Genomic DNA, 16,272 nt, shown 5'->3' with positions numbered 1-16,272 from the left:
ATCTCATTCATTAAAGCCGAAGGAGGTCTGTCACCCAAGCCATCCAGGTGCAGTAAGCGGGTAGCTCGCTCGCGCCATGAGAGTCCGAAAGTCCGGAGGAGCAGGGCTTTGAATTCCGTGTACTTGCCGTCTGCCGGGGGCGACTGTACGAACTCCGCGACCTGGGCCGCTGTGTCCTGGTCGAGGGAGCTCACCACGTAGTAGTAGCGGGTGTCTTCTGAGGTGATCTGGCGAATGTGGAATTGGGCTTCGGCTTGCTGGAACTATAGGTTCGGTCGCTGTGTCCAGAAACCTGGCAGTTTCAACGAAACCGCATGAACAGAGGCGGCGTCGGTCATTTCTGGTCCAAAAATCGTTTGGACCATCGGGGTCACCAATTGTAGCGGTGTGCTACATGCAGCGCTAAAATTACGACACGGAGTCGGTAACTGCAGTCGAAGGAAAAAACTTTATTCGAAATCCTCAGCCTCACTTTTAAGCCTCCCTCAACCTGCCCCCCATGACGCAGAGGCTCCAAAGCTCTGTGCTCGCAACCCCCCGTAGACTATCTCCCTTAGCTGGAAAGCTGGCTAATTGTGAGCTGGTTTGGATGTGCCAGGAAATGGGTCGCCTCACTGTCACCAATCTCTGCAGTACGCCACAGGTCACAGTCTTACATCTGCAAAAGTAATCCTCGACCATCATCATTTGTCTCCTTTCACAATTTCCTGTTAGGTTACAAATTCTTTTCCATTTAAAGGATCCAATTGAAATTGATTAATCATACTTCAAACAGGGCTAAATTGCAGAAAAAAATATAAAACACATTTTGATCTGCATTGTGACAAAAGTGCAGAAGGGGATAACAGCAAATAAAGGAGAAGGTCCAGAGAGGACTATTTGATCCACATTTATCTTTGAATTTTATTGTGCCTCAGAAGTATGTGCTGGAAAAGTTAATTTGTACTTGTGGCATAATATGGGAGATGGGGGAATGGACCTTCTATTGTAAGACTGGAAAAGTAAATCAGCATTCCTCAAGGCTCAGTGGAAATGATCCAGCCTTGGGGAGAGGAGTTAGCATATGAACTTGGCAATTGAAGACAGGGACTAGACTACTTACTTAGAGTGGTAAGTATGAGGGAAGGAACAAAATTCCACTTTAATCTGCTGATCATGAAGGGATGTGAAGGATTGATGGAGGTTGGTGGCACTCTGCTCTAAGACTAGCAAGCAGTACGGTATTCTGGTAGTGGGGAGCAATGCAGATAAGGGCTGTGAGAGCAGGAATAAAGATGTATATATACATATACTTCTTACCGAACAAACCTCTTAGGTTGGCCGTGTTGTTTTATAACTATGTTTCCCAGGAGGACACAATGGCATTCTTGTGCAAGTTTTTCAATACCTATTGTAACGTTCTCCTTCGCGTGTCACGAACGCCGAATTTAACGTCGAGATAAACCACAGTTAATAAGAACCAGATCGCAGCAAGATTAACCATTTACTGTTCACTCTTCACATTAACATATGGTGAAAACTGTTGATAAAACAATACAAGATTGATACAGTATTTGTTCCTTCCTTAATATCACATTTCAAGTGTAAATACTTGCAAAGGTGACTATAACTACATTACACTAAGGTGCAGTATACAGGGAGAGTTTACCTGCTCCATTGACTACTTTAAATACACTTCCATGCAAACTATCCGCGACTCTTTAACTAACGAAAGCATAAACATTATCTACCGTCGTTACTTCTAACAGGATCGGCATTAACATTTTAGTTCAATATATCGATTATCTATTAACTTACAGCGTTGCTCTCACTGTGATTTCTCATGCCTGCAAAACAACTTCTGCTCAGGTGAGCCTCGTGGTGAGCCCCCACCCTCGCGTTAATTTCAAACCGGTATTTTCCCACAAGACGCGGCGAAATATATCGCATGCCGATATATTTTACATGCAATGAATATACTTTAAACACTTCTAATTCTAACTAGAAAATACTATTGAATGAATTACTAAGCGAAAATATTATAAACTAAATAACTGTCGTAAAGACAGCACACCTATGTCTGTCACAATTCTGATTCACCACAGCAAATATTAGTCCAATATACTGATGGAAGTGAAGTTGATCACCATAGTGATTTCTCTGGGTTAAATATGCTTTCAGATTCAAATTAAGATTTATTCGTTTAGTCATGCTGTACAGCAGTTGTATAGCACTGTAAAAGAGTGATCTATATATTTTCAATGGGAATTGCCTTGTTAACCTCAATAAAAAGTACATCCAGCAGTTACAGTTTATCGGCCCATTGTCAACATCTCTTAGTAGTATTCTTACAGATTTCAGAGGTTGTGAATTCAAATCCACTCGGGGGTGGGGAGGAGAGGGTAGTGCAATACTGTTGGATATGCCATCTAGTTGAAGAGATGTTAATTATTTTCTCATATTTCTTGTTTCATTCCAAAAGAAGCTATTCTCCAAGATTAAAATATTCACTCCATGTGATTTTAACAAATGACTATATCCAATGCAAAGGTTATGGAACCAGATCATACCAGATATTGCTATTAACCACTACCTCAGAACTGGTGTCTTACCACTGCACCACTGACATCTACCCTCCTCAGAAAAACATGCAAAAATTAATATTCTTCATAAAACTTGTATGTTACATAATTTTTTCCATTTGATACAGTCTCATAATTTCAAAAGGAACTGATCTGCTAACAATTTATTTTGTTCCTCTGAAGAAAATTCTGATTTATTGGCACATAATATTGGATATGGGAATCTTTTGGATGAGTTACCTTGGTAATTGATGAAACATAATGTCCAAAACACGAGATCATCTGAATATAAAGAAATGTGATTTTCATCTTAATAGAAATGTAAATTATTCAGTCAAAAAGTTAACTACCTGAGTAATACCAAACGCTAATAAAATTTTCATATTTTTTACTCATTCACAGTAACAAAACATAATTAAAAATTTACTCTCTAGCTTGGATGGGTCATGAAATCATGAGAAACCCTTTGGATTTATTTTCACCTTACTTGCCAGAGCAACCTCATATCTTCTTTTAACTTTTCTAATTTCTTTAAGATTCTTTTTCCATTCTTTATATTCCTTGAGCACCTCATTTACTCCATGCTGCCTATATTTATTGTGGATCTCTCTCTTTTTCTAAACCAAGTTTCCAATATCCCTTGAAAACCATTGCTCTCTCAAACTTTTAACCTTTCCTTTCAACTTAACAGGAACATAAAGATTCTGTACCCTCAAAATTTCACCTTTAAATGACCTCCATTTCTCTATTACATCCTTCCCAGAAAACAAATTGTCCCAATCCACTCCTTCTAAATCCTTTTGCATCTCCTCAAACTTAGCCTTTCTCCAATCAAAAATCTCAACCCTGGGTCCAGTCCTATCCTTCTCCATAATTATATTGAAACTAATGGCATTGTGATTACTGGACCCGAAGTGCTCCCCAACACATATCTCCGTCACCTGACCTATCTCATTCCCTAACAGGAGATCCAACACTGCCCCTTCTCTAGTTGGTACCTCTATGTATTGCTGCAAAAATCTATCCTGCTCACATTTTACAAACTCCAAACCACCCAGCCCTTTTACAGAATGGGCTTCCCAATCTATGTGTGGAAAATTAAAATCTCCCACAATCACAACCTTGTGCTTGCTACAAATATCCGCTATCTCCTTACAGATTTGCTCCTCCAATTCTCGCTCCCCATTAGGTGGTCTATACTACACCTCTATAAGTGTTACTTCACCTTTCCCATTCCTCAATTCCGCTGAAATAGTCTCCCTAGATGAGCCTTCTAATCTATCCACCGCTATAATATTTTCTCTGACAAGCAATGCAACACCTCCTCCTCTTGCCCCTCCGATTCTATCACACCTGAAGCAACGAAATCCAGGAATATTTAGTTGCCAATCACACCCCTCCTGCAACCATGTTTCACTAATAGCTACACCATCATATTTCCAGGTATCAATCCATGCTCTAAACTCATCCACCTTTCTTACAATGCTCCTAGCATTAAAATAGATGCATTTAAGAAACTTTCCACCTCTTACTCTCTGTTTATCCCTAACGGTGCAAACAACTTTATTATCTTTTTCTCACTTCTCCCCTACATCTTCGGTCTGAGTGTTCCCCTTCTCTGTCACTTGCCTACCCTCCCTCACACACTGTCTACTAGCTTTCTCTATTTGTGAATTAACCTCCTCTCTCCTAGTCTCTTCAATTTGATTCCCACCCCCCAACCATTCTAGTTTAAAGTCTCCCCAGTAGCCTTCGTAAATCTCCCCGCCAGGATATTGGTCCCCCTAGGATTCAAGTGCATCTTGTCCTTTTTGTACAGGTCACACCTGCCCTAAAAGAGGTTCCAATGATCTAGAAACTTGAATCCCTGCCCACTGCTCTGATCCCTCAGCCATGCATTTATCCTCCACCTCATTCCATTCCTACTCTCACTGTCTCATGGCACAGGCAGGAATCCCAAGATTATTACTTTTGCGGTCTTCTTAACTCCCTTCCTAACCCCCTATATTCTCCTTTCATGACCTCTTCCTTTTTCTTACCTATGTCATTGGTACCTGTATGTACCACGACCTCTGGCTCCTCACTCTCTCACTTCAGGATATCTTGGATGCGATCAGAAACATCCCAGACCTTGGCACCAGGAAGGCAAACTACCATCCGGGTCTCCTGATTGCATCCACAGAATCTCCTATCTGACCCCCTAACTATCAAGTCCCCTATTACTACTGCTTTCCTCTTCCTTTCCCTACCCTTCTGAGTTACAGGGCCGGAATCTGGCCGGAGGCACAGCCACTGCTGCTTCCCCTAGGTAGGCTGACCCCCCCCCAACAGGAGTACTTATTGTCAAGGGGTACAGCCACTGGGGTACTCTCTAGTACCTGACTCTTCCCCTTCCCCCTCCTAACCGTGACCTACCTGTCTGCCTCCCGTGGTCCCGGTGTGACTACCTGCCTGTAACTCCGCTCTATCATCTCCTCACTCTCCCTGACCAGAAGAAGGTCATCGAGCTGCAGCTCCAGTTCCCTTAGTCCCTTAGGAGCTGCAGCTTGGCGCACCACGTGCAGATATGGACGTCTGGGAGGCTCGGAGACTCCAGGACCTCCCACATCCAATACCAAGAACAACAAGCTGCCCTCACACTCATTATTCCCCCTTTCCTCAAATAACAGGAAAAACTGAAACCTAAACCTACCTTGCCTCGCCCGTTGAGCCAGAGCCCTTAAGCCTTCACTCTGCTCCAGGCTCACGCTGCTGCCCGCAGAACAACGCTTCCGGCTGTATAAGGCTGGGTTCCTTTTAAATCTTCCGCACTTCACTGCCTGACGACACATGCCTGCACAGTCCCGCCTCTCTTAACTCTGACGAGAAGAAGAAAAAATCAAAATGGCTCTTGCCGCACTCCCGCTCCGATTCTTGGACTTCCTTCTCCAAATTAAACCTGAATCAGGATTTCTGACCTTTTAAATCTTCCGCGCTTCACTGCCCAACATCACCCGCCTGCGCAGTCCCGCTTCTCTTAACTCCGATGAGAAGAAGAAAAAATCAAAATGGCTCCCATCGCACAACTGCTCCGATTCTCGGACTTCCTTCTCCAAATTATTCTGATTATGTTTGCAAGTGTTTAATGTTCAGGCAGCAAAAACATTCTTTTAATATATCCTTAAGCTCTGTAAGAATTTTATACATTTCTTTGATTATCTTCTAAATTTCAGAAAATGTAGGATATACTGATTAAAATTTATTCTTAATACAATCTGACTTTTCCAAAACTCAATCAGTTAAAACTTAGTTGTTTATAATTTGAGGTAGGTACCGTATATCATTTCATGGCCAGGAAGACCAAACCTGTACGCCAAAGATTCTGCAGATGTGGAAGGCTTGAAATACACACAAAACATTACTGGAGGCGCTCAGCAGGTTTGGCAGCATCTATGGAGGGATGTGAGCAGACATCATTTCACCCTGTTAAAGGATCTCAGCACAAAACACTGACTGCTCATTTCCGTCATGGATACTGTTCCTGTGATCAAAGTACTCCAGGGACAATCTCCATAAGACCATAAGACTTAAAGCCAGAATTAGGCCATTTGGCCCATCGAGTCTGCTCTGTCATTCAATCATGGCTGATTCTTTTTTCCGCTCCTCATTCCCCATTCCCCTGCCTTCTTCCCATAACCTATGATGCCATGGCCAATCAAGAACCTATGAATCTCCGCTTTAATTACACCCAACAACCTGGCATCCATAGCTGCCTGTGGTAACAAATTCCACAAATTTACCATTCTCGGGCTAAAGAAATGTTTCTGTATCTTTCTGTATCTAAATGTATGCCCCTCTATCCTGAGGCTGTGCCCTCTTGTCCTAGAGTCCCCCACCATGGGAAACATTCTTTCCACATCTACTATCTTACAACATTCATAAAGGTTCATCCTTCTAAGTTCCAGTGAGTTTAGGCTCAGAGCCATAACCATACCTCATATGATAATCCTTTTATTCCTGCAGTCATCCTTCAGAACTTCCTCTGAACCTTCTCCAATGCCAGCACATCTTTTCTTAGATAAATAGCCCAAAACTGTTCACAATACTCAAGGTGAGGCCTCACCAGTGCCTTGTAAAGCCAGAGCATTTCACATCCTTACTCTTATTTTCGAGACCTCTTGAAATGAGTGCTAACGTTGCGTTTGCCATCCTTACCACTGACTTAACCTTCAAGTTAACCTTTAGCTTGCTCTGCACAAGGTCTCCCAAGACCCTTTGCATCTCAGATTTTTGGATTTTCTCTCCGTTTAGAAAATAGTCTGCGTATTTATTTCTATTACCAAAGTGTACAGTCATGCATTTTCCAACATTGTATTTCATTTGCCACTATCTTGCCCATTCTTCTGCAGACTCCTTCTTCCTCAACGCTGCCTGCCCCTCCACCAATCTTCGTATCATCTGCAACAAAGCCATCTATTCCATAATCTATCATTGATAATACAGTATAAAAAGAAGTGGTACCAACACCAACTCCTGCAGAACACCTCTAGTCACTGGCAGTCAAGCAGAAAAAGATCCTTTTATTCCCCTCACTGCCTCCTCCCAATCAGACGTTGCTCTAACCATGCTAGTGACTTTCCTGTAATACCATGGGCTCTTAACTTGGTAAGCAGTCTCATGTGTGGCACCTTGTCAAAGGCCTTCTTAAAATCCAAATATATAACATCCACTGAATCCCCTTTATCCATCCTCCTTTTAATCTCCTCAAAGAATTCAACAGGTTCATCAGGCAAGATTTTACCTTAAATAAACCATGCTGACTTTGTCCTAGCTTGCCCTGTGTCACTGTGTACTCCATAGCCTCATCCTTAGCAATTGATTCCATCTTCCCAAACACTGAGATTAGGCTAACTGTCTTATAATTTATTTTCTGCTCTCTTCCCCCTTTTTTAAATAGTGGAACTCATGGTGTAACTCAAACAAGACTCCCTTGAAGATTGTTGAATCCCCTACCAATGAAGAATGACATTACATTTATTTGACTAATATATCATATGATGAGACGTCCTATGATTCATTCACAAGGATCCTTACATCTTTATGTTCTTTTAATTCTTCTAAGCACTATTACACTTATGTACCTTATACTTCATTTGCCTACCTTATGTCTTCTTATCCAATTATATAGGTTTATATCCCTTCGCAGTTTCTTTGCATCATCTTTATTACTGACATGTTCATCTATGGGATTCTGATAGACTACTGGCCTGTTTTTAGGCTGTAAGTATTTATCAGTATTAGAATGCTAAACCAAGAGTGTTAGGAAGATGACTTATTTAGGTCAGAGATATTTATTATGCTTATTCAGCTACATCAAATGTAATTGCAGGACATTGACTAAAAATCCTCTTAATGCCTTCTTCTGCATAACATTATAGGTAGTTACCGTTGTGTTGTAAGCTACATGGTATTATGCTACTATTACACTCTCTTTTAGGTTCCGAACTGTAGGAATTTTATTATATAGCCTGTATTTTATGCACTGCATGGTGGAATTCTGTTAGAAAACTAACAGTGTACTTCAAGAATGGGATACGAATTGTGAACTTCTTTATGGAGGCTATTAAGTATGGATCTCAGTGACAGAGTAATAATGTTAAGAAGTGTATGATGTATGGCACTTGCCTTGTTCCTACTGTGTATGTTAGCTTATGATTGTTACAGGCTTTGACTGTAGAAGCAGGTCTTAACCCACGGGTTAAAACTTGTTTCTGTGTTCCCAAATTTCTTGTCTCCTATTCTTTACCAACAACACCACTCCTCTATGCCATGTGTCCGCATCCTGATTACCTCTTTATCCATCTACAACCCTTCCCTTTGGTCCATTTCATCACCTCACTCATAACTACATCCCCACCACCACAATCCTATCCCAGGTCATCTCTTCTCCATTCAGTATCCCTTCTCCACCATGAAGGAGATCACTGAGGTAAAATCTTCTCTATGCTGTGTGTACAAGTATGCATACAGGGTCCAAAATTGCCCGTTTGCATTACATTATTGGACCCTTTCCCCCCATCTTCAAAACTGGCATAGAAACACCACATTTAACCACATCAAATGGTAAAAATATGCTGAACAAATTCTAAACTTCACTCTTTGTTAAAATTTTACAATTCTCTTGTTGAGTAAGAATCATTAATAAAGATGCATGGTATGGTTATTTGTCATTTGTAGCATTGTTTCCAAACATCATTTTGTTGTAAAAATATTATCTATGAGCTCTCTTTTCATTTAAATGTGTTTTCAAAAATCTCATTCACTAATTTTCTTTCAGGGCAACTTAAATGTTTTTAAAACTTACTTAATCCACTTTTCTTGTCTATTGTTTTTCGGTCCTGGTCATCTCTCATTTTTTTTTATCTCCTTTTGGTACCACAGGTGCTGGAACAGAAGACAAAGCAGTTATTCGTTACAGTAAAGAGCAGCGTCCTACTACGTTGCCCATTCAACCTTTTATTCTTCACCATCCACTGAGCAAACAACTTCCCAGGGTTCGGCCAGTGCAAAACCACAGTAAATCTTCAGTTACGTATATGTACAGTATTCAAAACAGTCAGCTGACAACAAATGATCATTCAAGTGGATCATCTAGTTCTTCTGGTGGCATGTTGTCGCTGGAAAATGTAGCAACAATAGGACAGTCACAGAATGGATTCAGCACAAATGAGAATGAGAAAGCAGGGAACTTGTTTCCCATAAATGAGTACTGCTTACGGAGACCCATGCCAGATGCAATTAGGCCCTCACCGTTGGGTAGTTACTCACCTATAAAAAATGATGTATCCATCTTGCAGAGTGGAGACTCGTCATCTTCTGCAGTGTCATCAGAAAGAAACTTTGGTAGCCACCCTCCAAGGAGTAGATCCTGTCCATTATATGCAAATCTCCTTCCAATACTATCACCTCCAGCAAAAGTTGTTTCACCAAACAAAAGCCACCTTCCACAGGTCAGAGATGAAAGGAGGAGTCCGAAGGAGACCCACAATAAAGAGGACAAAAACTTTCAAACTGCACAGAGCTCCATTTGTTCTTCCCAGAAAACAATGTTACCATCACCAGCTATCAGAACGGTAGATGGTATCAAGAATCATATGAACCATCAATGGGATAACAGAAGCAGAGGTGGAAAAGCAGCACTACTTCAGCATGTGGCATCAGGTCTCACTGCTGGTACATATCTGACTTTTCTTTCTAAAAGTAACACAACAGAATGTCAAAATCTGAAGTAATTTATTACAATGTCTTTTAGCTCCAATCAGTCTGTCGAAATGATTGTCCTAGTGAGAATCCTAGCTATTCATTCACTTCTGTTAGAGCTTGACTTGACTGATTTAACCTTGTTGTAGGTGCCAAGATATGAAAGGAGTAAACGTATCCTCTGGCAGCATACTAATAAGTGAATGAGCAGCTGGAAGAGACTAGCACTAGAGAAAAATAGTATTGGAGAAATAAACTGTACTGAAAGGCAGTAGATTTCCAGTATTTGATAATCTACATCCTACCATTCTGAAAGATATAGAAACATAGAAAACCTACAGTACAATACATGCCCTTCGGCCTATAATGCTGTGCCGAACATTTTGTCATCTTCCAAAACTCCATCAATTCTAGAACAGTTCACATGGATTGGGATATAAAAAATGTATACTCCTACTCGTTACAAAATGTGCAAGAAAGAAGTCAGAGTACTAATTAATTGGCTATTCTAGAGAACTCCAGCCCCAGATAATGGAGATCTAGAGGACTTGATAGGCATGAAAAAAGAAATACAAATAAGAAATGGGACTTACGAGTTCATGCTGTTGGGATCTAACATGAATCTGATGGACTGAACCGCTTCCTTTTAAACTCCCTCTAGACTAGTTAGCTTGACATCAGTACTGGGAAAATAGTAGTCTTCATTAGTAAGAAATTGGTTGCAGGCACTTGGAAAATAATAATAGAATTGAATTAAGTCAACATAGATTAGTGAAAAGGAAGTCATATTTTACAAATCCTATGAACTTCTTGCAGTTGTAATTAGTGGAATAGGTTACGGTGAATCAGATAATGCATGTTTATACTTTCAAGTGCCGTGAGAATGGTTATTAAGTAAAATTAAGTGACACAGATATGGTCTAGTTTAATGATTGGTTAATAGATAGGAAAGGAAAAGTTGGGAAAAAACAAATTATTAAGTGGTTGTAATACTTAAGGAGCTGAGCTGGGACCAGCTGTTTGCAATCTATATCAATGAATGGATTATGTAATATATCCAGATATTGTAATGATACAAAGTGTATGTGGAGGGGCTTAATTAAGTAGGATATAGACAGGCTAAGTGAGCAGACAGGTTTCTAGTGGATAGAATATAATGTAGTGTCATGAACATTGGTTAAAAAGAAACATAAAATGGGATAGGTGAGGTTGAAAGGTGTTATTCAGAACCACCTATACATCCTAATGTACATTGAAAGTTAACATTCAAATTCAGTAGGCAATTAGGAGGGCAATTATGATGGCCTTTGTTATAAGAGAACTTCTAAGATTAAAGACATCTTGTCCCAAGTGCATAGGGCCCGGTGAAATTGCATCTGAAAAACTGTGTACAGGTTTTGATCATCCTATGTAAGGTACAGTCTAATTGTGAGAGAGGAATTGCAACATGGCTTTATTGGATTGAGTTAGTGGGTTTATAGAGGATAGATTAAGTAGAGGAAGCCTGTGTTCTTTCAGTACAGAAAAATGAGAGGCAATTCATTGAAACATTTTCATGCTTATCTTGCATTACAGAAGAGATGCAAGTTAATATTTTCCCCAAGTAGAATATTGAAAACCAGAGATTCCAATCTCAAGTAATTGGCTTTTCTGGACAGAAGTAAGAAGAAATTTCTTCACCAGGGTTACAGGGAATTTTGGAATCTTGTATCCAGGAAGACTGTTTCAGTTAAAGTTCAGTTTGCTGAGGATATTCAAGATTAGAGAAAAATAAATATAATAGGAATCAAAGGAAACGAAATTAATGCAGGAAACTAGCAGTACAATAAAAGATTGGCCATGATCTTATTGAATGGCAGAACAGGAACAAGGACTGCTTCTAATCTATTGCAACTGCTTTTCAGCAGGATATGGATCAAGCTGTTCACAGTTACTGACAACAATTGTAACTTATTAATGGAATTTTATGGTTTATTTGGCCTCAGTATTTAGAAAGGGCCATTTTTTCTTGAACCAACAAAGTCATTTCAAAATAAACATATATGTGAAATAAATGTTTCTGTTACAAGGCAAAGGTTATTATTTTCCAGTAATTGTAAAAGAATCCTTGCAAACATAAGTGGGAACAGGAAGTTAAATAAGATAGTTAAGCTTCATTAATTAAAGTAAAAATGCAAAATTGGTAGCCAAAGTAATGAAATCAGGACCGATTATTCTTAACAACAATCCAGTTATGTTGGTTGAGTTGTATTTAAGTTTAATGCAAAAGTATTTTCTTAATCAGAGTGAAACCTTTTCTTGTGCATTTTCATTTTCTAAACTTCTCTCTCGCTCTTCTGTGTTTTCCATCTATTAATTATTCCAGCTAATCACCTTACACCTCTGGCTTTGAAATGGAGGGAATATCGTAGACGAAATCCCCTTGGTCCTGATCGTGTAACAGGATTTGGCTGCAATTTGGAGCCTAAGCAATCAGGCCGTGGGATAACCAAGAAGACTGCCTATCTGGAATTTTCTGGCGCTAGTGGTGTTAACCATGTTCGCTCAAGGCTATATGGTGCAGTTTTGTTTTGCACTTTCTGAATTAATTACTGTGCCTTGAAAAAGTATTCACCCCCTCAACTATTTTAACATTTTACTGTCTCGTTTTCTAAATTTTAAATATATTGTAGGGATTTTTGAGCTAATCTACAAAATATGCATCATGTCAAATCAAAAGAAAAGAATCCAAAACTTGTCAACCATTTCCTCGATACTAAAAATCAAAATAGTGAGGTTGAAAAAGTATTCATCCCTTTGTGATTACTATGCCAACTTTCCTCAAGTGCAATGCTGTATATTACCTTACCAACTCACTCAAATTTTTGATGTAGAAAATTGTAGGATTACTTGTTTTCAATGAATTCATAAGAATAAATATCCCCTCTCTCTGTAAAATCCAACAGAATGGTAGATTCTTAATAGACTAAATCAATATAAAGACAAAAGAGCTTTCAAGACAAGACAGGGAAATGAAACAAATCTGGGGAAGGGTGTACAAGGCCATCTGAGTGTATCTCAGAGTTTAGTGCAGTCCATCATGAAAAAAGTGGAAAAGGTATGAAACCACAGTCACTCAGCCTAGATCAGGCCACCACTTGAAACTTAGTCATTGGAGAACTATGGCACTTGTAAGAGTGGCCACTGTGACACCAGCAGTCACTCTGAGGGAGCTGCAGAAGTCAGTGGCTGAAGCTGGAGGTGAAGTTCATGGCTCCATAATCTCAGAAGGCCTTGCATAAAGGGGTATTTATGGAAAAGTGGCAAGGACAAAAAAGGCATATCCATGCCCATCAAGACTTTGCAAAGCATCACTTAGAGGATACTATAAAGATGAGAAAGAAGGTCTTGTGGTCAAGATGAAACTGAAGTGGAACCTTTTGGCCTCAAAACTAAGCTGTACATATGGTGTAAATCTAATACTGTGCATCAGCCAAGTAACACCATCCCTAAGGTATAAGTATGGTGGAGGGAGGATCATGCTACAGGGATGCTTTTCAGCAGCAGGGACTGGAAATCTGATCAGGATTGGTGGGAAGATGAATGCTGCTAAATATGGAGAGATCTTTGATTTAAAAAAAGCCTGCTAACCTCTGCCAGAAAGCTTAAACTGGGGAGGAAGTTTATTTGTTAGCACTACAACAACCTGAAACACACTGCCAGAGCAACTATGGAATACTTTCAAATGAAGACAATTAATGTCCTTGAGTGGCCCAGTTAGAGTCCTGGCCTTAACCCGATTGGAGATCTCTGGCAAGACTTCAAGGTTGCTTTCCACTGCATGCTCCCCAACTAACTTGGCACAGCTTGAGCAGTTTTGCAAGTGGGTATGAGCAAATCTTGCTCCATCACGATGTGCAAAGCTAATAGGGACTTGTCCAAAAAGACTGTAGTATCTGTGAGAAGTGGTTCAGCTAAGTAGTGAAAAAGGGGGCTGAATACTTTTGAACTGCTGACATCTCAGTTTTTGAATTTTAGTTTTTCATGCTTTACAATTTTCCCTGTTTTTTGGGCTCTACTTTGAAAAAGCAGTTGATACACAAATAAAAATTTTCAGTTAAATTGATTAACATTCCTAATTGTAATACTCATTTATGTGAACAAAGGGTTGGGGGCTGAAAACTTTTTCAGGGTACTGTAGTCGTTAACTTTATTAATACCTTAAATTCTAGAATCTTTCCTTATTCCTTTTCCGTACTATTTTTCTTTCATTTTCGTCCTTTATCAGTGGAAATTTACAACTTTTCACTTTTGATTCATGTTAATTTTAGGACCAGTGAGACATAGTTCAGACATTGTTGGTTATTAACTAACAGAAGACAGAGGGATTGGAAATTTGGAGGAGAAAACATGACTTTAGAAAAGATGTGCTGGCCTTGGACAGAGTCCAGAGGAGGTTCACAAGGATGATTCCAGGAATGAAAGGGTTATCGTACAAGGAATGTTTGATGGCTCTGAGTCTGTACTTGCTGGAATTCAGAAGGATGAGGGGGGATCTCATTGAAACCATTAGAATGTTGAAAGCCCTAGGCAGGGTAGATATGGAAAGGATGTTTCCCATGGTGGGAGAGTTTAGGACAAGGGGCACAGCCTCAGGATAGAGGGGTGCCCTTTCAAAACAGAGATGTGGAGAAATTTCTTTAGCCAAAGGGTGGGGAATTTGTGGAATTTGTTGCCACATGCAGCTGTGGAGGCCAGGTTGTGTTTAAGGGTATGTTAAAGGCAGAGATTGATAGGTTCTTGATAGGACATGGCATCAAAGGTGATGGGGAGAAGGCTGGGAACTAGGGTTGAAGAGGAAATTAAGAAAAAGGATCAGCCATGATTGAATGGTGGAACAGACTCGATGGGTCAGATGGCCTAAATCTGTTCCTACGTTTTAAGGTCTTATGACTTCTTTGTATGTTGTAGTGTTTTAACTCTTTGGTGTGCCTTTCTAGTCCTGATAGTCTCCTTATCTTTGAATCCAATGGGAAAGGAAGGCTACAGTGTTCAATCCATAACCTAAGAAATAAGGGTCTCCAGCTCCAGATCTCAGGGATCTTTCCATGAGGAGGAGACTGATTGTAGACTGCGAGGAAGTAAAGTCTGCAACCCCTAGTCTACAAGGAATTCTTTAAGGCACTCCTAAAGAGATTCAGTAGGCTGTTTCCTGGGGCGAGAGGGTTGAGCTATGTTTACCAGCAATGAATTTGTAACTGTGGTCTTTAGAGATCAGAAGAATGAGGATTGATCTTACAAAAACAGACAAGATCTTAAGGGAAGGCATGACAGTGTAGACATTGAGATGTCTCCACTACTGGTTGAACGTTGAAGAAGAGGACATCATTATAAGATAAGGGAGTGGTCATTTTAAACTGAGGTACGTAGAATTGCTTCTTGCAGAGTCTGCTAAATTCTGATGCTGTCTACCCTGGAAGGTTGTGGAAGTTAAGTCACTAGAAATATTTAAACAAGAAGTAGAAATATCTTGAAAAGTTGAGAAATAGAGGGCTGTAGGGAACTGCCACAGAGGTGAAGTTGAGACTTCGGGCACATTAGCCGTGTTCATATTGAAAGGCAGGGCAGGCTTGAGTGGCCAGGTGATCTCTTACAAAAGGGTATTTACCTAAATTAAGTCTCACTTCATTTTCATTGGTTTTACTGAGTCATACTATCTGCTATAAAGCTTGCAATATTTCCAGCTTTGTTGATGTGTTTAACATATTAACAGTCTCCTGCGAGCATTGGTTTTTCATTGAAGACCCTATATAGACTGCAGATACTGGAATCTGGAACAACAAAAAAACCTGCTGGAGGAACTCATTGGGTCAGGCAGCATCTTTGTGGGATGGAGTTGGTGAGGAGGAAGGAATTCCTGTCCTGATAAAGTCAGCAGTTCTTTTCCCCATCACAGATGCTGCTTGATCAGCTGAATTCCTCTAAGTTTTTATTCTTTGACTCACCTCTGTAACACTTGGATGATGATTGGACCAGGAATCCTAAATCCTGATCTGTACCAGATCCACCTAAAATTTTGCAAATATTTATTCCAGTTTTGTCAGTCATCTGAATGTTGATGTGAATGACATTTTGGCTATTGTTATTCTAAACTCTGTGCTCAAGACATACAGTAACTTCAGAATATTGCAAGCATCACCCTAAGCTAATCAGTGGTTCAATAGCTAGATGCAACAACAGTTTACATAGGATGTAATTGATGTTTAATATTCATGAAATGCAGGATTTCCTGAGCAGACGCAAGATGATACACAACAAAACATTGATAATGATGAAACAGGTCTCTCTTGGTAGTTTCCATGATAATCCTGGCCTTTATAATCTAACATTGATGAGTGCACTGGAAAAAGGCAGCTATGTTCGTAGCAAAAAGGGTATATTTAATAGTTCAATGGTTCCATTTAATATCAGAGAAATGCAACCTGAAATTCTT

The 16,272-nt window shown here is 39.9% G+C and overlaps 1 protein-coding gene across 4 annotated transcripts in view; it reads left to right on the top strand.

Annotated features, from left to right (window-relative positions):
* The window catches only part of rusc2 (RUN and SH3 domain containing 2), a 133,185-nt gene that overhangs the window by 68,579 nt on the left and 48,334 nt on the right, over window positions 1-16,272 (top strand). For all 4 annotated transcript variants that reach the window (XM_059989446.1, XM_059989447.1, XM_059989448.1 and 1 more), the window contains one exon: window positions 8,982-9,773. In XM_059989446.1, coding sequence (XP_059845429.1) covers window positions 8,982-9,773 — 792 coding nt within the window. The remainder of the gene's footprint in view (window positions 1-8,981; window positions 9,774-16,272) is intronic.

Source organism: Hypanus sabinus, chromosome 14 (assembly GCF_030144855.1).
Source record: "Hypanus sabinus isolate sHypSab1 chromosome 14, sHypSab1.hap1, whole genome shotgun sequence".
In the NCBI taxonomy this organism is placed as follows: domain Eukaryota; kingdom Metazoa; phylum Chordata; class Chondrichthyes; order Myliobatiformes; family Dasyatidae; genus Hypanus; species Hypanus sabinus.
The sequence above is the reverse complement of the archived record's forward strand: the minus strand, read 5'-3'. Positions and strand labels throughout refer to the sequence as shown.